This window comes from Vidua macroura, chromosome 12 (genome assembly GCF_024509145.1).
Source record: "Vidua macroura isolate BioBank_ID:100142 chromosome 12, ASM2450914v1, whole genome shotgun sequence".
NCBI classification, from domain to species: Eukaryota; Metazoa; Chordata; class Aves; order Passeriformes; family Viduidae; genus Vidua; species Vidua macroura.
The window spans coordinates 11,796,273-11,820,581 of record NC_071582.1 but is presented as its reverse complement, the minus strand read 5'-3'; the positions used below and the strand labels follow the sequence as shown (position 1 = coordinate 11,820,581).

At 38.6% G+C, this 24,309-nt stretch overlaps 1 protein-coding gene across 1 annotated transcript; it reads left to right on the top strand.

Annotated features, from left to right (window-relative positions):
• The first annotated feature begins 350 nt into the window (after window positions 1-350).
• On the top strand, window positions 351-21,601 carry CEP152 (centrosomal protein 152). Its single transcript, XM_053988853.1, has 27 exons — window positions 351-422; window positions 1,304-1,426; window positions 2,093-2,193; window positions 2,402-2,468; window positions 2,680-3,024; window positions 3,497-3,665; window positions 4,310-4,450; window positions 5,363-5,502; window positions 5,798-5,998; window positions 7,421-7,568; window positions 8,232-8,323; window positions 9,138-9,301; window positions 9,886-10,090; window positions 10,866-10,958; window positions 11,077-11,207; window positions 11,382-11,510; window positions 11,646-11,781; window positions 12,604-12,783; window positions 13,246-13,512; window positions 13,980-14,093; window positions 14,369-15,019; window positions 16,401-16,575; window positions 18,722-18,803; window positions 18,891-18,997; window positions 19,747-19,903; window positions 20,185-20,288; window positions 20,413-21,601. The coding sequence occupies exons 2-27, from the start codon at window positions 1,340-1,342 to the stop codon at window positions 21,291-21,293; spliced, it is 5,067 nt and encodes a 1,688-aa protein (XP_053844828.1). The 5' UTR covers window positions 351-422; window positions 1,304-1,339; the 3' UTR covers window positions 21,294-21,601.
• Window positions 21,602-24,309: the final 2,708 nt, after the last annotated feature.

Sequence of the window (24,309 nt, the reverse complement as noted above, 5' to 3'; positions counted from 1 at the left end):
GCCGATTGGTGCCTGGGGCTGTCAGTCACTGCCGCTCAGGGCGGTTCTGGCCGCCGGTTGGTGCCCGGGGCTGTCAATCAGCGCGGAGGGCGCGGGCCGGGAGCGATACGGAAGAGCGGCGGGCCCGTCCCGGCGGTGGCTGTGGAGGGCGGGTGGCCACGGCGCCTCAGGTGGGTTTCGCTGTTCGGGCCGCGCTTTGCCGCCGTCTGCGGCCCTGGGGGCCCCGCGGGAGGTGCACTGAATAACGGCAGCATCGCCCCCGCCGGCCCCGCGCCGCCCGCTGAGAGGACTGAGGTGGCGGCGGCCGAGCTCGCCCCACGCCCCTGGCGCTGCCCCCGGCCCGCCCAGGTCCGGCTCTCCGGGGCTGGTCGCGCCTCTGGCGGCTGTGCACTCTCGACCGGCTGCCTTCGCTCCCGGTGCTGGTGAGGGCCCTAAGGAAGGGGGGCAGGGCCGGTGGTCGCGCTCAGCTGGTGCGGCGTGGGGGACGCGGGAGCCTCCTGTGAGAGGGGTCACGGGGGGTGCACAGAGCCAGGGGCTGCGTTGTGAGGCCTCCTGCCAGCTCTGTTGGAAAGTTGCCTTGAACAGCAGTGGGCAAGAAGGTCCTTTAAACGTGATGAAGTGACTTTTAACTTGGAAATAATGCTCTTGTAATGTTACGTTATATCAAGTGAAGACTTCAGTATGTGCTACACCTGTGTGCCCAAACAAGTGTCCCTTCAACAGGGAGTAACTTACCTTGTAACCAAACATCGACCAGCACTTATACACAGTAGCTTTTGCGAGCACGCTGCTCAGTGTACACGCGCCCTTGGGAGTCAAGAGTCTTCTTAAGCAGTGAAATCTGGAACTCGCGGTGCTTTTTAGATTTCTGTGATACTTTTCAAATTCTTCCTTTTGGGGCTGTTGTCCAAATGCCCGAGGAACAGCATACTTTCAGTTTTTAATACAAAATGTAGTTATTCTCTAGAAAACTACAGAGCAAGATGCAAAAGTGGACATAACTATCATCATGTATCACATCATATGTATACTGTACAGTACTGGAACTCGCAGAAAATAATGTGTGGTTGTAAGTGATCTTCAGAAATTATATTATGTCAGCCTATGACAAACCCAAATACTTTTTTTAAATACTAAATTCTTGGAAGTGAGTAGACTTGGATATAGGAGAAACAAATAAGTAATATGCAATGGCTGTTTCAAGAATTATATTTTCATGTTAAGTAATTCAGGTGATGAGGGTGGTGCTTTTTGATTCCTCGTGTCTTTTACTCACGTGTGATGTTTTCCTGTCCTGTGGTAGGTTTTGCTGGATACGCAAAATCAATATTAGAAAACAATGTCCCTTGACTTTGATAGTGGAGCTCTACAAACTCAGCATGAAGATGAAGACTATGACCAAGAAGATTATGCAAGAGAACAAGAGGTGAAAAAGAATGAAGTATTTTAAACTGAAGGCTTGTGAATTTAGCTTCTTCCTACCTTTTAAGTGCATAAAAAGAAACTAAAAGGTTTATGTAGTCTGGTAAGAGCAAAAGAGGGTACAGACTGTGCCACTCTTGAAAAGCATAAGAAGTGAAGTTCGGGTCTGTTTTAGTTGTGGTCTTTTTCTCTGTCTGTGTCCAGTTGCTTGGTCCAGAGCAGAGCAGTAATCATTGCAGTGATGACTTCTTGAATGTAGTGATACTGGCTGGCAAGTTCTTATCTGGATTTCCATCCAGACTTTCAGAAAGAGCATGTTTTGAATCTCCACTACCTCCCTAGCCTGGAGTTTAGAGAGGAGAAATCCTGGCATCATCAGTTTGCAGATGATTCTTTGGAATTAGTGTGTCTTGGGACATGTCTACTAGATAGCATATCCCTTCCCTCTTTCTGGTGCAGCACTTTTCTTAACAAGAGTTTGGCAGAAAAATGCTTTGGTTGGTACTCTAGTCTAGTAAGCATTCTGTGGTAAAAGTCTCTTTGTGAATTCTTCCTTGGAGGAAGAAAACTAGGATTTTCTGCAAGTGGCCTACTTTGCCAATATTTTTGGGCAGAACTTGTATTAATTTTCCTGAAGAGCATATAATGACTATTGTTTGTTCTATTTCAGTTGCAACAATTGTTGACAGACCTTCCCCATGATATGCTGGAGGACAGTGGGGACCAACTCTCCAGTTACTCAGACTGCAGCATTCAGGAGACTGAGGAGCAGTAAGGCATTTGGCACCATCTTTTTATTATTTGTGTTGTGCTTTCAGAATAGAGCAAAGTCTGAATTGATGAGGTGTGTGAAAATAATCCAAGTAAAAGGGGAGCTGTAGTGCAATTTGCAGTAAACTAGATGTGCCTTAATTTAAGAAAAGGTTTGTTTTTTCCCTGAAGTTATTAGTACATAGTTAAGCTGCTTGTGTCTCTCTAGGTCACATGAGCGTGGGAAGCTTGATGGAAGGTGGAATGATCATCCATTGATCAGTGATCCTCCAAATGTAAGCTTGTATGAGCAGGGATGTAATTACTGCTTGTTCATAATAACATGCTAAATATTGTTCAAATTAATTAGAGAAATACGTGTAGGTGATGTGTTTTGGTATTCATTTGAAGTATTTCTAACTTGAGGGCTGGTAACCATAGCAGAAGGAGGGTGGGGTGAAATCTGAGTTTTGAGAGAGCAATTCTAAACCTCATATCCATTCATAGGGCTATGAACAAGGACAAAATCTGTACCCTCAACAATTCTTGTGTGACCAGCAAACTGATCATGTTGAAAAACATGGGAAGAATTGGAATGGCCTACATAATGATGAAGAGAAGAAACATTTATATGATGTTAAAGAAGATTACTGTGGCCAGGATGGCCAAGATGATCCAGATGATGTATATCCTGGTAGAGATGGGTTTAACTCCCCAAGTTGCTACCAAGAGAACCATGTGTATCATCTTCCTGAAAACTTCAGGCCTTATACAAATGGCCATAAACCAGAATTTAATGATCGGCAAAATAAAATATTAAATTTTTCAGATGATCCAAAGGAACATCTTAAGGTATTTTAGAAGCTGACACATTTTTCTATCTCTTGGAAAATTTTTACAGGACTTTAGCTATTGGTAGTAATATTTCTAAATGCCTTCAGTCTCTTACAGTCAGTTCAAACAGTGATGGGAGGCTTCTGTAGCCTAATTAAAAAAAGGAGACATTAATAACTGAATTTTCATATGTTCATGTTATGATTTTTGTTCTTTCTCCTGTTGCCTTGGTGGAATTCCGTGAGGTAGAATGAATGTGATTCACTTAAGTGTGTGCTTACCCTGTTTAACACTTCACTACTTTTCTAAGGTGGAAGCTTTCATGAAGAATTCTATCATGCTTAAATTATGTGCTGGATTGGAGCCTGAAAATTAAGAGCTACTAGAACTCTTCTTAATGTCAACCTGTATAATGAAAAATGTTTTCACGGAGCAAAGCTACAGTTGTAGTTTTAATGCATTTCCTCTTATGTATATATTGTCACAACAGCAATTTGTTGCATCTGATGTTGTCAATGGCCAATCACCAGAATCTTACAAAGTGACTTATAAACCATACCAAAATGGCATTCATCAAAATATTCCAGGAATCCAAGAAGGAAACAGAAGAAATGAAGTGTTTGAAGGTTTGCAACATGAATTCTTGGGCAATGATGAAAGTAAGTGTTTGGTGCTTAGACTTGAAATAAACTTGTGTAAAAAGTTTACTGGAAATCAGTGATAGAAACATGATGACTTCAGTAAGAGGACAACAAAAAGTATGCTGAAGTATAGAATCTTTTATATCTAGAAATGATCTCTTTTTGCTCAGGGTATATGAGTTTTGGGCATTTAAAATGTAGTTTTGATTGATGAAACTGAAAAATTATTTCTGATGGCTTGATGTCAGACCTTGTTGACACTTTGTCTCCTTCCATAATACTGGAAAAATAACGACTCGGAGTACACTTCCTAAGGTCCAGTGAGTGATGGCACATTGGGGTTTTCTGTTAGGTACACTTCAAATGACACAACTACTTTGTTAGACATGTTGTAAACTTGTAGTGGCCACAAGTCTGTGAGTTCACAGCATGTGAACTTTTATCTGGGCTTGCTGTTAGGCTGGAATTGTAGTTTGCACAATCCTTCAGCCATTGCTGCCAGAGCAATTTGTGTGATGCAAATCAAATGTGGATTAAAGAAAGATTTGTGCACCAGCAATGAACTTAGCAGTATAAAAAAAAATATTTTGGAGCAGGAATTACAGCGATGACTTCCTTGGTATCTATGCTGACTTGTCTGCATGTTGTTTGAAATTTGGCAGATTCTTCAGAAAATATGCAGATTCTTCAACTTCAAGTTCTAAATAAAGCAAGGGAAAGACAACTGGAAGAACTTAATGAAAAGCTAGAAAAGAGTGCACAGCAGATTAGGTATTTGAATCATCAGCTTTCAATGGTCAAAGGTAAAATGTTTTGTGCTAATTCTTAGATTTTATTCATATTTAGCAACTTTTAAATTCTGAGATTGATTTAGAAAGTATCCTTGAAGGTATTTATCATACTTATAAACTTGATTTGGGACTATATGTGCCTCATACCTCTTTCCCCAAACTTTGTTCTAAGTAAAAATCTCTGGATTGGTGCCTGACTGCATAACTGTCTTAACTTTTACTGTATTTTCAAGACCACTGTTGTTTTCCAGAGTCCCCGTGTGTCAGGCATCACAAATGTACAGAAAAGTGAGAAGTCTGCCAAAGTAGTCTTTTCAAAGTCAGAGGGGTGGAAAAAAAAAGTCAACACCAAAACACCCAAACCCCAATAGGAGAAGTGGCCATCTATGAAAAAAAAATAAATTTTGGTGGTGTCTGGTTTAACAGGCCATTTCATAGACTGTATGTAGAGAAAATCTCTTTCAAAAATTAAAAAATCTGATTGTCTTAGTTTCCCATTTCTTACAGGAATAGACAAAAAAAGAAGTACTAAATGTAGAGAATTAAGACTTTAGTTTTTAGAATGCAAAAGAAGCAATGGAAAGAGAAAAGTTCAACTGTCAACCATTTGGCTGTGTCTTGGCTGTTTCTTCAGAGGACTCTCCCTTTAAACGGTGTAAGGGAGGATGTGAAGTCCTCCTGCTGCCAGGATGGGGCTTGTGCCTTCAGGACTCTACTGGAAACAGTGTATTGGAGTGCTCCCTGCTGCCAGGAGGAGACAGTTGTTGCTGGATGGAGACTGAATGTTTTTGTTCAGTCTTCTGTTGTTATCTGCAGTACAAGGCAGAGTGAATGGTTTTGTAGAGCAGGTACTCAACAGTCGTGTTGCGTGAAGCTCTTGGGTGGCTGGCCATGGTTCTCACACAATTATGTCTCTTTCTTCAGATGAAAAGGATGGTTTGGCTCTTAGTCTTCACGAGTCTCAGAAACTCTATCAGAATGGAAAGGAACGGGAAATGCATCTTGAAGGCCAAATCAAGGCCCTTGAAACTCAAATTCAGACTCTTACTACCAATGAGGAGCAGGTACTGCAAATATTTTTAGACTGTTTATTGTGGAAGACTTCTACAGTTAAATGTGTGGTGCATTTGCATTAAACAGAAGTGCTATTCTCTTGAAATGCTGGTCATGACCGTTGCAAAAGCTAAATACATGGTGGATGGATAGGATTCACTGTTTGAAAATACTGTGTATGGAAACATGGGCATTGTCTGAGGACTTGTGGCAGCTCTTGCACAAAAAAAATGAACTGATGTACAGAATATTGGAGCAACAGTGAAATGTATGTAACTAGGAGCTACTGTAATACTGTTCCTACAGATGCTGAAGCAATCCAAAGTGGCAGAGGTGGCCATGGAAAGCATGCAAAAGCAGCTGTTAGAACTTCAGAGATCAGATGCCCTCCAGCGAGCCAGAGAACAACATGAGGCCATTATTTCTGCACTCAAGCAGAAGTATGAGCAGCAAGTATTGTCATTAGAGCAGAAACTTGATACTACACAATCTGCACTCCGAGAGCAGGTGAGAAATTGTTTTAGGATGCTGAGTACTGTACCGGAGACATTGTAGAGCTCCCCATGTTTCCCAAACTGCATTTCTTGACCTACAGTTCTAATAACTCCTTCTGGAAGCTGCTAGGAAAATGCAAGGTCTCAGCATTATGAGGCCTATGTGGTATGTTTTCATAAACATCTGCAGGCAGTTGCAAGTTCAGATTGTGAGTTTTTACACAGCAGATGCAGAGGAGGCAGGAATTCATTGTTTTAGTTGCTCTCCTGAGCTTTCCTTCTGTGCACAATCTTTTTTTGAAAGAGTTCTTCAAATAACTCTGGGAAAGAAAAGGACTAATTAAGAAATAATGTAATATTCTTGCAAGAAAAAAACAAGAAAAACTTTTTATTGAACAGTCTGTTGCCAAGATTTGGTCTCAAAATGCTGAAGGATGACTGACCACTCAACAGAGACTTTATTTTAGAAGTAAGGATTTAAAAGTAGAGGAGTGGTAAAAGGCTGTCTTTAAGTTGGAGTTTGATATAGATTGTGTTACATGGTTGTAGAGCTTACTGAATTTATTCTACTTGATATGTCATAAGAATCCATTCCACTATTAGAAATATTCAATCAATGTATTCCAGGTAGGTCTTAATAAATTTTCACATAAAGAAAATAAAATTAAATTTCTCTAATTCTTGTCTCAACATATAGAAATAGATGGGTTGTATACTTGGAAAAGCAACTGGTACTTGCTTCTAAACCAAATGCACTGCTAAATTTTTGTCTGTTAGTACCACAACAAAGCTTATACAACTTTGTCTCTATTGCAAAATATATGGTAGCATTTTTGAGATATTGAAAGGGGGAGATCTGTTTTTTTAGAGAAGATAGAAAAGTCAAAAGGTGTAAATACAAAGCACTATGCTTCCTGGGTTTGTGTAGGTCACTAAATAATGCCATATAAATGTCTACTTTGTATATTCTGTGAAAAAGAAACTACAGTTCCTCTTTTACCTGCAAGTATTGGCACTTGCTAGCTTGGCTTAAGCTCAGTTAAAATAAACTGACTGGCTTGATATCATGTGAAGGCTTGATTTTTTTTTTTTTTTTTTCTGCAATAGGACAAGTGTATGTGATTAATTACAGGAGATAATCTGATGTGCTGAAAAGTAACTGCTCTAGGAAATATGAAATGATTCTCATCCATGTTTGTTTACATATGAGTAGAATTACTGCCTCCCAGTGAAAACTGAACTTTGATTCTGTAAGAGGTCACTTGTCAGCCAATGATAGTGTTTGATCTGTGATTGATTTAACTGTCCTCTACCCCTTTAGGTACCAGATTGATTATTTTTCTCCTTTATCTTGTATATATTGAATTTGTCTGTATCTGAAACAGTTCTAGATGGTTAAATGTTTGTCAAACAAGTAAAAATACTCTCTTTCTAGAAAGAGCTTTGCAAAAATCTAGGAGAGCATGTTAAGCAACTTGAAAAATTGCTGGAAGAAACCAAATGTGAAAAAACTGAAATAATAAATCGACTGACAAGAAGCCTAGAAGAAAGCCAAAAGCAATGTGCAAATTTACTGCAAACAGGTCAGCCTTTTACTCATACTATTACCTTTCCTTGCAGAAATATCTTCATTTTTTCTAAATATGAAATTGCATATCAATGTTTCTATGGAAGGGGAATCAACATCAAGCTAATTGTGTTCTAGACTGTTTCCTATGCAATGGATTTGTCAAACTTAACTTTAAGTCTATACTAAGATGTAAAAACCAAATAGAAATGAAAGCAAACACCATCTCCAAACCCCAAAGAACAGTGATTAAAGTGTTTTCATATGTATTTTGTGCTGCATATGTGTAAACCTTGTTTCATACTAAACAACAGCGTTTGGATGCAAGGTATTTAATTTTGTGTTAAGGTGCTTGACTTGAATTGCCATTCTAAATTCAAGTCCTAGTGAGAAGAATTGTTTTAGGAGCTGGAGGCTGATTCTTGGAAACCTGTATCACAGAAATAGATTGTGCAATGTTTTACAGTTTGTGTGTTTGTCTTTTGCCTACCTTCACACATTGAAGTCTTTGGATAGTAATGTATTTAGTAGCTGTTAGCAAGCTCAAGGAAATAGAAACAGTAATGTCTATTGCCAGAATCAACATTGCTATTTTTAACAGATATCTTTCTTCAGATTGCATAGGCTTTCTTGCATATTTATGACTTGCTCTTTTTCTCCCTTTTCTTTCCTACAATAGGCTCAATGCAGGAGACAAATCAGTTACGGCTTCAATTGCAGCAAGCTCAGTCTGCACACATTATAAGCAACAACATGAACAAGGCTTTGCAGGTTAATTTTATTGAATATTTTATGTTTGAATAAAATGTTTGCATTTGATGTGGGGGGAGAGGCATTATAACTAAGAAGTTGTTGGTTGAAACACTTCAAATTTTTTGGGAAAACAAGCACGTAATCTTTGACTACTTCCTCTCCCTGTGTTGCATGATGGACTTCCTTCCTCTCCACCAATTAAAACAGTTGAGCAATTGTATTGGCACAAATCTGATCTCATACTTCTGTCCAAACTACTTTTGGAAAAAAATGAATGTAAATTCTGTGTGCTGGGAGTCCCATAACTTAATGAGGAGATACCATGTTCTGAAATTTATCTTTTGTCAGCAAAAAGGAATGCTAGAAAGTCCTCTGTAAAGCATGAGTGGAAGTCTGTGTTTCCAGCTGAGTTCATATATTTGATTTAAATCTGTTATCTTGGAAATTATGAATCCTACTAAGTACTAGAGTAATAGCTGTTTCTCCAGGTATGTACTTTTCTGTTGTCATCCATTTTGCTATACAAGGACAGCAGGAATGCAAAAGAAATAATACTTCATAGATGGACTACAAGAACAATAGGGAATATTTCTATATTTTAACAAATTTATAGTTTTGATATATGCTTTGCTAGAGGTATCAGAAATGAAAAATGAAAGTAGAAGTAAGTTAATGCTAGACAATTCAACTACATGCAGCTAAATATAACTGTATTTAGAAGGAAGAGCTCCATGTGCTTATTTTCTTTGGAAGAGTTATCGTGGATCTGATATGTTGGCTTGGAGTCTCTCTGGTCAGTGTAATTTTTTTTTTTTTTGTCTCTTCCTTTCAGGAAGAATTAATGGAACTGAAAGAAGAAATAGCTTTGTATGAATCTGCTGCCAAGCTTGGAGTATTTTTGAATGATGCAGGTGGAGAGCGACATATGAGTCTGGGTGATTCCTATGTAGAACTGGGAATTAAAAAAATCACAGGGAAGAAGCCAAAATTCTGCAGGTATTGAGTGATTCTTGTTGAAAGAAAAATTTTAAATTGTCAAAAAATTATGCAAGTTATGTGTAAAAAGAGGGTTCTACTGGATCAACACATAGATTTTTGATAGATGTTTGAAATACTGCTTGTATTGCCAGGTCATCTGAGAAACAGAAAAACTGTACTAGTGCCATAAATTGGTTGACTAATTGCTATTTAATAAGCCTTCAGATTTCATAGGAACTACATTGCTGTTCCTTTAATTGTTGAATTATATTAATGGATACTTTTCTTCCTCAAAGACTCCACATAGTTGCTTAAAGCTAAAGCTGTCTTTTACATCAACCACTTGAGTTGTTTCAAAACTCTTCACATCATGTGAGAATGAATCTTTTGAGGAGACAGCTGAATTAACAAGTTCTCTGTAAATTAATTGCAACTTGATGAGAAAGCTTTGATATTCATGTCCTCTTATGCTTTTTGCTATTACATCTTAGACATCCTGGTATTTCTGGTAGTATTAGTTACTCTTCTCTTTGCTACCACTGCCTTTCAGCTAAGTGTGTTTTGTCTTTTAAATACTGAACTGGTTATGTCTTTCCTGATAGTGCAATACAGAACAGAGACATGGATAAAGAACTCTCTAAAGATGAAATTATTGTAGAATTAAAAGCTGAGCTGGAACGTTTATTGAGTAGTAATAAAACAAAGAGAAACCAGATCACTCAACTACAAAATAGTCTCAAAGATTGCCAGAAGACACTAGAGGAATGCAAGCAGTTGAAAGCAGAAAAAGCATCAAGAAATTCAGAGGTTTGTTCTTTTACACTTCTTTAAAAGTCAAATATTCCTGGTTTTTGGTGAACGAAACAAAAGCTTCTTATGAAAATAGGTCAAAAAAATATGCATAGCTGAGTATTCATAGCAACTCTGGGTTTGCAACTTTGGTTAAAAAGAAAACAAGTGAATAGCAGAACCTAGGTAGTGAATGCATTATTAAGTGAGTCCTAAAATGATGACTTATATGCTTGAGAGTGGCTAGTGTCTGCCCTACTTATGTTAAAAGTAAATTGCATTGGAAAAAGATGGTTTGCTTTAGCCAAAAGGACCTTGTAATTCCTGCAAGAGGGCTGATAGATTAGATTACATTATACAATCAAAACATTTAACAGATTGCCTTCAGAGGGCCTTCACAGTGTAATTTAATCAATAAGGAATCTCCTTGATACTGCATCTCTCCTCACCCCATTATTGCTTTCCTTCTATAGATTGATCAGACTTGCAGTATCTGTAGATGGAGACCTGGATGTGGGATAGGAATACATGTATGTGGGAAGTGTGCTCTCTGTTGGATGGCTGTTGTCATTCAGCTTGCAAACACAACACTGAGTGTGTGCTTCTCCAAAGCTTCATGATACTAAGTTTTAAGAATTCATCTAGAATGGCAGTGATCTTGCAGTCCAATAATTTCCTGTGTTTTCTATTTTTTGGGTACAATTTTTATTTGACAACTCTTAACTTCTTTAAGCATTAACTGCTAAATCATTTATATCTTGAAAGATACCATGCTAATTTTATTAATTTTTAGCCTGTCACAAATTTGAAGGATGCTTCTGATAATCTAAATGAAGAAGTGCTGAGGCTCAAAAAGGCTAATGAAGCTTTGCTACAGGAAGTTGAGGTAAGACAGAGATGCTGCTTACACTACTACAGAAAAAAAATCACATAAAAACCCCACCCTGTACTAAAAACCTGTGATTAGAAAAGAACCCCATATTACTTGACCCTTGTTTGTCCAGGCCCATACTTCAACTATTGAAGAACTGAAGGAAAATGAGGAAAAACTGAAAAGCTTAAATCAAGATCTCTGTTGTCAGATGAGAAAGATGGTTCAGGATTTTGATCATGATAAGCAAGAAGCCATTGATAGGTAAGTCTGTTAACTTAGTTTAGGTTAATTTGTGGATTTTCATCCTGCACACATAATCTTGTTCCAGCTATCAGGTACAAGAGGAGGTCAATGTTAGAAAGGTATTTTCTTACAGAAAACTTGAACCTAGGTAATTGAAATCAGGTGGTTATTTTTCCTTTCTTGGAATTGTAGGTGTGAAAGAACTTACCAGCAACATCATGAGGACACCAAAGCACATTTTGAGAAGGAGCTGATGGAGAGGTTTGCTGTGGAAAAGCAGCTGCTTCTTCAAACTTCTGAAGAGACAATCTCACAGTTGAGGTAAGACTTAGCATTATTTCCATTTTTACCAAAACTTTCATGTTTCCTGTCTGACCTTCACTGCTAGTTACTTATTTTAAAGCTGGTTTGCTGTCCTCTGAGGCCAATTGATGATAAGTAATTTGTCCTTTGAAGGGATAATATAGAGGAGCTGAACAAAGAGATTACTGTAGTGAAAGAATGTTACATTGGAGTTTGTCGGGAGAAGGACACCTTGGAAAATACCTTAAGACAGAAATTTCAACAAGAGCAGCAGCTGAAGGAAGAGAAGGTACAAATGGAAATGCCTATAAAACATATAATTTCACACTGTTTTCAAGATGTAATATTTGTATATATATATATACACGTGATATATATGTAAATAAGTGTATTTAATTTTGTAAATATTTGCAGAACCTACTTGGAAGAGATGCAGCTGTATCAGAAAGTTCACAGATGACTTACTGTTTTTTTTTTAATTAGGCTGGTGTTGTGTTCTGAGCCTTGAAATACTGTACAAGGAACTCCAATAGCTGTTTGTTTTCATGTAGTGAAATTATATAAATTATATAATTATATGAAATTATATAATTATATAGTGAAATGATATAATATTCTGACTTCTGAAGATGCTTAGTCAGCAGTATGAGCTTTTACATTCATAAGACATTTTCAAAAAACCCTAAATGATGATACAAGTTTACTTCTCCCTATATAGAACTGACCTAAAAAACACTGTGGTTTTTTAAGTAGTAATGAATTCAGACTGATTTGATTAAAAACTTTGCTTTTCTGAAGATATCAGTGTGCAATGACTGAAGTAGATCAACTGTCTGGGTAAGCAAGTACAGTAAAGAGGTGCAGCTCAAAGTATGAGGGGAGTAAAGATGCTTGATACAAAAACTTACTTAACAGCAATAGCCTATAATAACCTCTGATATAATATCCTAAAACACCCGTTTTGAGAGTTAAATCTCTTGTCTAAGTGTCATCAGTAAGATTAGTGCACAGCCTCTAGAGAGTTAATAATGTGTCTCATGCTTTCTCATAGTTTTGTACCTGAGCAGCTGTGCCTTGGAGAATATTTCATTTTTTTTTTTTTTTGGTCTAGCTCAAAAAACAGCTACTAGAGGAAAAAGAAGTCTCCCTTAAACTTCTGAGGACTGAGCTTGAAGAGGAACACATCAGGTCCATGACAGCAGCAAAGAAACAGTGGCTGGAAGAAAAAAACCAGCAGGTTCAAGAGGAAGTTGCATTAGCCAAAGTTCACTGGGAAAAGGAGGGAAAAGAGGTGTGGAACTTAGATCAGGGAATTTCAATTTTTTGTTGTTGTTGTTTTGCTGTCTATTTTCAGAAACAGAACTTTAGATTTATGTGCTATTATTCTGCCATTGGAAGTGTCTGTTAAGGAGTCATTAGGCATGACATGTTTCTCAAAACCTAGATCTTGCAAAGTAATGAACAGAGTACCCTGGATGTCACAGCTGGTAATATGCTGGAGCTTTTCACCCTGGTGCTTGAGTGAAGGTTATGCTTTCTGTTGTTTCACTCAGGTATCCTGTAGAAATGCTTTGTGTATCCTATCCCATAGGAGAAAGCTCTGATGAGTCACGAGACTCTCTCCTCTCTGTTCGTGGTTTTGTTCTTTTAAGTAGGATCATTGGTGTGAACAGTGTTTCATTTGCTAAACACCAGTGAAATCTGTTTATTTAGACACTGGGGAGATTTTCTTAAAAAATATTTTTTTCCTTAGAATAAAGAACAAGTCTTTGCCAAATTAGAAAGAGAATGGCAAAGTAGGCTGGAAGAAGTGAGAAGAACTGTAGTTGAATGTAATGACTGCAGCTGCCAAACTGACCAAGTTGTGGATGAAGTTCCAACTAAAGAGTTAGAAGGGACTGTTGAAGACCAGAGGCTGCAGATCCAGAAGGCTCTGAAAGAAAATACAGCCTCTGAAGAGGCCTTAAAAGAATTTGAATTAGAACTGGAAAAAAAATACTGTAAAAATCTTGCCAGCCAGGTAACAAATAATTGTTCTGTCTGCCTGGAGTCTCTGAAGCTGCTGTGTCCACTTAAGTCACCTAAAAAAAAAAAAATGGACTCCTCCACTAACTTCCTCTTAAGTTTAGTATTGATATTTAGTATTGATATTGATAAGAAATAGAGTTCTTAAAAAAGTTCTGAAAAAACTGTAGCATGTGTTTTGTTTTTCACACTGTTAAACAAGTTTTGCAGGAGTTTTGAACAGAACTGAGCAGCACTGACTTAGATTTTATACCATTTTGTTAAAAATAAATTTAGTATTTTTAATTTTGGCATAATTTTTGCATCAAGAAATGCATGAAGTGCTGTTGGTGTGATTCTTTTATTTTCTAAACATAGAAATCCAGCTGAAGTCTGTTCTTGCACTGTTACATGAAAGTAATCATAAAAATGTATTCAGTGTACCTACCTACCTGCTGAAGCAAATTTTTCATCTGTTTAAAGGTAGATGCAGCTTTAGCCCAAGCTCATGCCAAGTGGCTACAAGAGTACAACCTAAATCTAAAGATAGAACAAGAAAAATGGGAAAAGGAACACCAAAAGACTACAGCAAAGCAGGTAGCCCAAAATACTACTATAATTGTGTTGATAAACAAAGTCTTCCAAATCCCATCTATTAGTGAGGAATGAATGTAGACATAGGCACAGGAAGTCACTAAGGAAAGATGTTTGTTGTGTACTCTGCTCCACACCCATTTTTTTCCCTATATAGGTTTAATTTTTATTAAATAAATTGAAAATATCTCTAATAGATCTTTAATGATTCAGAGTTGCATTTGTGTATCTGTGAATGTGTGTATATATTTCTAATGACTGTGTTGTTTATTTGCCAGTTAGCCCTGGTTCTCTCAGCTGCTGAGGAGAAATGGAAGAAAGAATATGAAAATACAGAGACATCTGGACTAAGAGTTAAAGAACTTGAAGAAAAGATAATTTCTCTGAGGAGGGAATTGGAGCTAAAGAAAGAGGAAATCCCTGCAGCTGTCAAAGCAGAACTAGCAAAAGCCCGTGTGCAGTGGAACAAAGAAAAGCAAGAAGAAATTCTGCAGATACAAGAGCAAAATGAGAGAGACTACCAATCATTCTTGGATGATCACAGAAACAGAATTAAAGAGGTCCTTGCAACAGCAAAAGCGGACCTTGCAAAGCAGAAGAATGATCTCTCCATTCAGAAAGAAGCAGAAATCAAGATGCTACTAGACCAAAAGCAGCGAGAATGGGAGGCTCAGGAAGCCAAGAGACTGCAGGATGAAGTGAATCGGTATGAGGAGAAGACTGTGGTTGAGCTGGAGTATTTGTTGAGTGAAATTCATGAAGACCTGGTCAAGTGCACACAGAGTAAACATTCTTGGAAGGACAAGTGTTTTGACTCTCATGTTCAATTAACCAGTCAAGGCAAAGACAAACTGAAGGCTTGTTTACAAACGGCCTATAGAACCACAGTCTGCACAATTCTGGAAAAGAAAGAGCAAGAATGGAAAAAGGTAATATTTCTGTGATTTATAACTGCCAATCAGAAAAGGGATTTGAGAAGTCAGTCAGAGCTGTTCTCAGTCAGGCTTTCTCCCATGAAATAGCCATGTAATTGTGAGAATTAGAAAATTCAACATTTGTGTTCATTGATAAGTGTACTCTAAAACTAAAAGGAGGCTAAATCTACCATTAATGAGTGCAAAGGGAAAGGATGTAGCTTTGACATCTTCAATCTTTAAAGAAGAGAAAGTCAGGCTAGGAATGTAATTTATGCAAAGACTTGTAAATTAAGGAGATATATCAACCTGCTTATGGTTGGGAGCCTGTTGAAGGTTTCCTCTTCGATGGGCTGTAATGACAGAGCCCATCTCAGATTTTTGCATAGCTGCAAAATCCAGTTTGCAGTGGTGATTGGATGGTGATTATGGATCATGTTACACTTCCCCCCCCCCCCCCCATACAAATAAAGATGAAAACAGTAAATCCTTTTTTCAAATTGCCTGCAGTAGGTCAGTTTGTCAGTCAGTTCTGTCTTGGGAATAAGAGTCTTGCCTATTTTATTGTGCCTCTGGGAAATCTTTTTCAGTGTGCTTGCCCAGATGAGGAAAGATGTCTTACCCTTTTCTAGAGGAGTTTGGGGCTAAGTCAAATTTTGTCCCAAAGCCCTTGTTTCTGTTGTTTTAGCAAACTCCTCTCCTTGCAGTACTTATGCTTGTAATAAGTTTTTTGTTGTGGGGAGCATGCCACCGGAAATGCCATTGCTACCCAGCAGTTTGTAGCTGGAGAATTATCTGAGAGTAGGACAAAGAAAATGTCTGGTATTTCAAGAGAAGATGGGATGTTACCATTTCTTTAACGTCAATATATTTCTGTTCAGCAAGTGGGCCTTAAAGGTTTTCATGTCACAAGTCATATCCACAATGATAAAGAGAATAATTTTTCCTGTGCCTTATGCACCTTCTGCAGTGGAAATGAAATGTCTCTTGGTAAACTGTTTAATATGCCTTTGAATTTCAAAACACTGGTTGACTTGAACTACTGTATCTAGTGAAGTCTTCTTAATTTCCTAGTAATGTATTTTCTCTTTTAAAAGTGAGTTCTCTTCAGCTGTTCAAAGGCAGGGTATAGTTCTGCAATATTAAGGGCTACTGACATTTCCAAATAATACTCAAGATATTTAGGCACTGCTGTTGCAATGATTTATGCTAAATAAAACTTCTATATCATAGAATAGATGTTTTCTTCACGATTTGACTTGTAATCTGTGGTTCTACTGCAGGTTTAAAGTACCTGTATTAAAATTACTAAAGCTGCTTGGTGACCAGGGTTGGTTGTGGTGTGGAACGCTTTTTCTGCTGTGTTGTGTTTTCAGAAAGTGTTTTTCAATTGCAGAAATATGAAGAGCTAGTGAGTAATGCAAATAAAGAATCATGCCCTTACCCACAACATGGTGCAGGAAACACTGGAGATGCAGCAAGACCCCATGTGTGCAATGTTGGACACCAAGCAGAAGCACAAAGGAGACTGAGAAGACAGACACCCTTGCAGGAAGCTGGAACAGACAAAGGTATTGGGTTTGATCTTAATCTGGCAGATTGCAAGTCATCAAATGAAGCTTGTTAGTAGCCGTCTTTAATATTCAATGTCCTTTTGATGACCCCAATATAAAGTTAGCTAATTAATAAATATTTGGGTGATAGAGGAAGATACAGTTCTTCTGACTGTAAGGTTGTTTAATATTGCATAACCTAAGTTAAAGTCACAAACTGCAACAAATGGTACTGGTCTCCAGTTTACTGGTTTAAAGCTAGACTTTGAGGTTTCATTTTATCAAATGCTAGTAGCTTCCTGCTTTTTATATCCATTCTTCAGGAAGAAAGAAATAACTGTCTCATCTGCTAGAGGTGTGTGCATTCTTTCGGGATTGTTAGCAGCAAAACCTTTGGAGTATATAACAGTTCACATGCAAGGCAGTGTTGGCCATGATATGCAGGGTATGGTCTAAACTATGTTTTGTAAATGGGTAATACTAGATTGGAGCTTCAAAGATTGAATTATACTGCTTGCTCTTGGTATTACACAAGACAAGGAATTCTGCATTCATGTAAAAGATACTATTGTGTCAAGAACTTGCTTGACCTGGCATGGTGGTAGTCTCTGGTTCTTTTGGTCAAGAATGTAGTTGAAAAAAGTGGGAATCCCTGTGTGGTGTTTCTCTCTTTTTTTGCTTTTCCCCTTCTTCCCTTTCCCCCCACTCCCTGTGCCTAGTATGTACTTCGGTATTGTAGCTCTTCCCAAGGCTGTCACGTGTACTATGGCAAAACTGGAGACAGTGTAGATGGGAAAAACTTCATGGGAGGGACAGATGTCCCTGGGGCTTTCTGTTTAGTTTGAGTTCTTACGCAACTGAAAAACATAAAGCAACAAAACCCAAGAATTTTTGGCTCCGTGCCTGTAGTGTGGCTTGAATTTCTTCAACACCAACATACGGAGTATTAACACAGAACAATACCAGCACTGCAGTGCTCCTGTCTCTAGAGCGCCCTGGCCTGGCTGTGGGGAGCAGCCCTCGCTGGCCTGGAAGGAGCCCAGTCTTTGTGTATCCCTTAACCAGGCTCAGACATGTGTGAGGCTTTCCAGCTGGGACAGCTTCCTTCAGCTGACTTCAAAAGACCCTGCTTGGCTGTTGTTATTAAAAAAAAAAAAATCTAAAATATTATAAAAGCATTTAACCTGCAAGTCTTTTTGCTGACTGAAGAACTCAGATCATCACTGATGCAAGTGCATTGAGGTTGTGAGAACTGTATGCGTTGGTAGATGCTGCTGCACCTTCTGGAACAGGGTACCAGTCTCTTATAACTAGTTTAATTGGGCTAAAATAGTACACACTTTCCAGTGAGAAGAGGACTAAGTAGAACACTGAAAATAGGTTGGGCTTCATTCTTTTTTTTGGTCCCATGTTGATGTATAACTTTTAGCAATTACTGTTGCAAGTCAGAAATGTACAAAAAGGAACCTTGGGTCTCAGGAAGATGTGTGCTGCAAATGTTGCTGCCAGGAGCTTGAAAAAAGAGAGGCTGTGTGCCAGGACTTGAAAAGAGAGCTGGAGATGGCCCACAAACATCTTCAGCTTGCTGTGAAGGAATATGAAGCTAAGTCAGAGCAAATCCAAGGTTAGGATTGTTAGTCACCTAAAGACAACTTTGATTCTCTCATCTGTAGGATCTTTTAATTTTCAGTGGATACTGGGGTTTTGGTTATTAACCTCAAAACAAACAAAAGAAGTTCTCACCACAATAAACCAACAAAACCTACCAAGTTTTATCTTCTATCTTTATATCTCAAAGGGACAATTACTAACACACAAATTAATAATTCTTTTTCAATGTTTGTCAAAACCACCCTTGTTTTTTTTTTTTTGTCCTGTGCTTTCTCTCCAAGTACACTTGATATCTCAGTTTAGTGTTAGTAATGGCATATGAAGGCTTTAAGCTTATTTAATTACTGTATAAGATGATTTTTATATTCAGACTTCACTGAAGTGTGTTGGGATAGATTCCTATCTGCTTGTTACTGCAACAGCTGTACTGCAACTAATGATGCTTTGTGACATTGAGATCTTGTGCCAGAGGCAGCAGTTATTACATAAGCATCTCTTGAACTTGAATTTAGAGAAATGCAGTGAATTATGGTTCATCTTTTTTTTTAAATAGAAAATGAGATGGTTCCAGGAGCTCTAATTGCTCAAAACTCTGAGATGAAGACTAAACTGAAAGACCAGGGATCACCACCAAGGTATTTAAAGAACTGAACAAGATGATTTCTTATTTTGGGAAGATATAAGTTGCTTTTTTCGTGCAGTGTGATGTGTATGCATTTCAGGTCACTGTCAAGGGAAGGCATCTCAAAACCTTGTGCATCCTCTGACTCTGTGAAAGGTCTGGAAGAAATGCGTGCTCACTACATTAAAGCTTTGAGCAAGATTAAGTGTAAGTACTAAAGTCTTAGTTAAAGAATTAGTGGAGGAAAATAAATTACTTTGTTGCTTCTTCCTTCAGCCAGCATGGACAGGAATCTGACAACCAAATCACATGAGAAGTAAATTTTTCCATCTTACTAGAGTGACTGTGAGAAACGGAATTGTCACCCTAAATTCAGCATGTAATTGTGATGGGCAAAGCCTTGTTTTACCATCCTTGCTTTGTTGTACTGTAGTATGTCTTTTAAAGTGGGAAAGTGTGTTTTGAGAACTGATCTTGTTTTTCCAGAAAAGAAAAAAAAACTACCAAGACTGCAGCTTGTCCTGAGAGAAAATCTGCTTTTCTCTTGTGCTGTATCCTGCCTTCTGGCCTAGTGAGCAACCTTCTGGCTGAGGAGAAAGGATTAAGTGTAGCACCAGGTCTTACCTGAGTGCAGCAGGTCCCCAAATTTCTGCATGGCCATTGAAATGTTGCTAGACCTGTATTTTCCCAGCCAACATTCCTCCCAAATCCCTGTGCCTGCTTAAGATGCAGAATCAGACAACTGAATTCCTTTCTGATGCTTCATACTGACCTGCTGTGGTTTGTCCTGGCATTCATCCAGTAGGCAACAACTGGCACGAGGATTTGGTGGAATGTTGGCAGGTAATTCCATGTCCTTGGTGACTTGTTCCAGGTCTGCTAGACAATCCCAGTTTGTGGTGTTGGCTTTTTCCCCACTCTGGGGGAAAACTGGTACTAATGAAGTGTGTTTGTAGGTGATATGCTTTGTTATATCCGTGAAAGTAAGGAACGAGCTGCTGAAATGATTAAAGTGGAGGTTCTAAGAGAGCGCCAAGAGACAGCACGGAAAATGCGCAAATACTACTTGACATGCCTTCAACAGCTGCTCACTGATAATGGCAAACATGAAGGGTAAGTTCAAGTATGTTTGGAAATGGCTGTTGGCTGTGCAAGAGGTGTGTAGATCTTAGTCTGGTGTTTGTCCACCTTGGAGAAAACAGTGCCTGGCCTGAAGTCTTGCCAGCGTGCGCGTGTTAGCGCCAGGTCACTGCTGAGCTGCCTGGCACACTGTCCTTTCAGTATTCTCTGACTCTCAGTAACATTGCCTTGAAGCAAAATGTAGAGTTGAATTAATCTTAAACTTGTTTTTGGTTTTATTTTTTTTTTCCCCCATGTTCTGCAATTCTTGACAGAGCTGAAAAGAAAATAATGGATGCTGCCAGTAAACTTGCTACAATGGCTAAAGGACTGGAAACGCCTCTTCGGAGCATTCCCCAGCGCAAGTCTGCCTGCCCAGGTGAGCTGGATTCTTGGTCCTTCTCTTCTTGAGCATACTGATTTAATGCATGTAGTAATGAAAGTGCTTTTCTTCCAGTATTCACATTATCTTTGATTATCTATCTCTTTCCCTCCTCTCCTAGCTCTGCGTTTAAGTTCTGATCCTGGAGGTGAGCGCTCCAAAAGAGATTGTGTGCTTCGGACTAGGTCACACCACATGGAAAGCAAATCATGTAGTGAAAGCAGTACTGAAAAAGCCACTGATAAAGTTGTCCAGAAGTGTGTTCCACGTGACTTGAGACAGCAGTTTGATGCAACGCCGATCAAAACTCACCATGTGCTTTGTGAAACAGTGACTTCAGATATTCGGAACAGGAATAATTCTCAAAATCTGGATGGTGCATCTAGAGGTGTTCTACCAGAATGTTACCCAAATGAAGATGGAAGAAGAGAAAAATATAGCCCCGTTGCAAATATAGACAAAGGACTTTTGTGTGCTGCGAGTAATGGTGATGTTCCTCCCTCTCCTGGTCATGGAGCACTACAAAATATGCAAGTACCCAGGGTTACAAATGGCCACAGCAGCTCTGGGCCAACTCATCATACGCTTAAGAGCAAGAATGGAAGAACAGGCTTGAAAGAGGATAAATGTATCCAGCCATGTGGAAAATGGAAAACTAAGTCTAAGAGAAGTCAGGCATTTGATTTTAAAGACACTCCAGAAAGAGATGAAGGAAGCAGTAGTGAATGGAGTTCTGGGAATGGAAGCTTGCATCTGGATTGTGGTGAAATGCCTCTCTTGTATCCTCAGCAAAAAGCCAATACTAATGTTCAAGCACAGACTGTGTACTGTGAAGAGTTTCCTCACATCAGGTCATTTTCTCCTGCGGATGAAAGTGTTACTTCTCGGAGAGACATTCCTAGTGCCAATGGCAAGATTCTGAGTACAAAAAGCAGCACAAAAGTTTACAGTAGAGACCAGCAGATAACAAACCCAGAGCACACTTCATTCCTCAACTCTTGACAAATCAAATTCAGCTGTCCCTCAACTCAAAGCAACATCAGATTCAAATGTAGGAAAATGGTGCAACAAATGCTTGGAGAAAAATGGTGTGGGATCCCCAGTCCCAGCACGATAATGTTTTTTAATTAGCCCACTCTCTAACTTGAACCAATACCAGCAGTCCTCGTTTGAAGGAAAAAATTAACTTTATGTTTAAATAAAGTGTGATGATTGAGGAAAATCTTTTCTACTGTGTCCATTTTGTGATCAATGTTACATGAACAAATTTTATTAAGTTACTTGAAATATTACTGCAGACTTTTCTTTACCCTTGCAATAACACTTTCATAAATGTTTATAGTGCACTAGATACAAATTTATTAAATAGAATCTATTTTCATATTCAATTTAGTGTGCAGTGTTTATCTAAAACCAAGCTACTGTAACTTGTGGTCATTTTTAAAATGGTTATCAAAATTCCTTCAGAGCGTAATGAGAGATGTTTGAAGTTACTCTCTTAATTGACTTTTCCATTTGGAAGGACCTCCTGTAACCCTCTGTTTGTGTTCCCACAACAAAAGCAAATATGCTTGCATTTTTTCATTAAATTATCATAACAAATCACATTTCAATTATTCTTCCCTTTGATACAGCAAAAAATAGCTCATACTGGGTGTAAGAAAGGTATCTTAAGATAGAATGACCATACTCTGTAGGTGTTAGTTAATTAGTATATGTTATCAGGGTAAACTGAAGATGTAGTACTTTGCCCTCCTATTGCTTAGAAATCTCCTATTTTAAAGGCCTGCTCACATTTTAAAGATAATTGCAAAATGTATCTTTTTTCCTAGACTTTTTCCTTTCCTTGGGATGGCAATTCCAGTGATCCTGTGACAAGCAGAGGATTTTGCTGCTGGTTAAACAGGGGGTGATTAAATCACATTTACTGCAATTAATAGTTATGGGCCAGCAATTCATAGCCCCAGTAATATGGGAGTTCTAAGCAAAAAGGTTTTGCTTGCTATTGTTCTGTGACATTAGAAGAAGAAAGTCTGACTGTTCTCTCAAGGATGTTCTATATGCCTTTCATATGTAACATTTAACTGCTTATTTGTGAAGGTTGCTTATTTGGTCTTTTGGAGTTGAACATCACAGTTCAGTTTGACAATCTTTTGAGTTTTAAGAGGAAAATAGTACAGAATCGAAAGACAAATGTGCTTAACTTCCTTTACAAAAATGTCCTGCATATTTATATTCCAGGACAACTGGCCAGGCAGAATGCATTTCAGCTCTTGGTACGCAGGCCTGGGTTGTGACTTGAGACTCTCACAGGCGCTCTAATGAGAGACTTCTGAATTTCTTGGTGGCTTTCATGTTGCCCATAAATCCAACCCCACTTCCTCTTTAGTGAGGTGGGGTTTGTCATCATCAGTGGGAGCAAACTGAGGCCATGAGAGACCACTGGTGCCTAAACAAACACGGGCCGTGGTTAAGTTCAAGGGCCACATTCCGAGCTCTTAGCTGAGGAAATAGCTGTGGCCTTGTCTGCAAAGGAAAGTTTTTACTAGTTGTTCGCTGAGACCCAAGTAGAGGCTTTTTTTCCTTTTTTTTTTCCCAATGAGTGGCTGTTTCTGGTTAGCTTAAACATTTGCCCAAATTCCACAAGGTAAAAAAGAAGCATATTTAGTCCTGTGGAAGATGTTTTAAGTGTTTAAGCCAATACATCAGATTGATTTAATCATTGGGCAAGTTCAGAAGTCGACCCAGCTTACAGATTTGATCTGTAAAAGTAAACATCCAGCTAGGCAGGACATCCCTGGCCATTCAGACAGCAGCTGAGGGCCCATCATCTCATTGCTGTGGACCAAATGGAACTTTTCCAAATATTCCATCTGAGGTGGGTTCAAAAGCTTCTCTGTAGTTGTTCCCCAAATGCCACAGTTAGTGACAATGTGCAAACTGCTTTTAAAATTCTAAAATGTAACTTTTTGCAAGACATTTTATTTCTGTTGCGTTGTTCAGTGTTGTGTGCATAACTCTTGCTGTGAATTTCCACAGCTTTTAACAAATTTGCTGTGTTTAAAAGCTCAGTGATTTCAATGCAGAGTGAAGCATTTAATGATCCTACGTATTTTGTTTAGAAGCTGGGGCCACACTGATGAGGAGGGACCTTCCCCTTGACTGACTGCTCTTGTCTTGCTGTTTCAGTTGTGTCATATTGGGCAAATTCAGGGACCAAAACTGAAATGTGTGTGAGAATGTGAAGGAAGTTAAATCCTTGCTCACCTAATGTTTACTGTGTGTCTTGTTGCAGTGACAGCTCCAGAGAGCTCCAGAGCTGCTAAGGAGATTTTAAGTTTTAAAATTTAATGAAAATCAGCAGTAGAGGCCAAGAGGGAAGATCTGCATTGAAATAGCAGCAATCATTCCCTGGTGAGTAAAGTTTAAAGGTGCAAGATGATCTTTAGCCCAAGAATCAACAGCTCGTAGTCAAAAGTATTCCTCAGCCGTCCTCCTTCCAATGTCAGTAGGAAAGAAGAAAGAATGAAGCAATTAACAGAGTAGCATAGGGGGTGGCAACTCCTGAAATTGGACAGCTGACACCAGTCAGAAAGGGGGATGCAATTTTGCAATATGTATGCTTGGACTTGGGTAGTTGAGCCAAGATTGTAGTAGAGTCACTAAATGAATCTCTTAAAATTAGCCTGTCATGTGTTGTTACCCACTAGGTTATATGGCTGAAAGAACTTACCTGCTTTATTCAAGAACAAATTACCTGCTGTTATTTCTTTTTGATTCAGGTGATTCCTTTTTCAATACTGTGTTTATGCTGTAGGAGCCAGATCAAATTTTATTCTAGTAACATTGCAGTTTGGCACTATTTATCTTAAACTTTCTTTAACAACACCCCCAATGTAGCAAAAAGCAGTGGTATTCTTCTTTTTGCTGTATTTTTGTTCCCTATATTTTCTTTGGCTGATTTATCTTTCAAATGATAAATAGAAAAAAATTAGACCAAACAGTCTTGGTCCTGCCA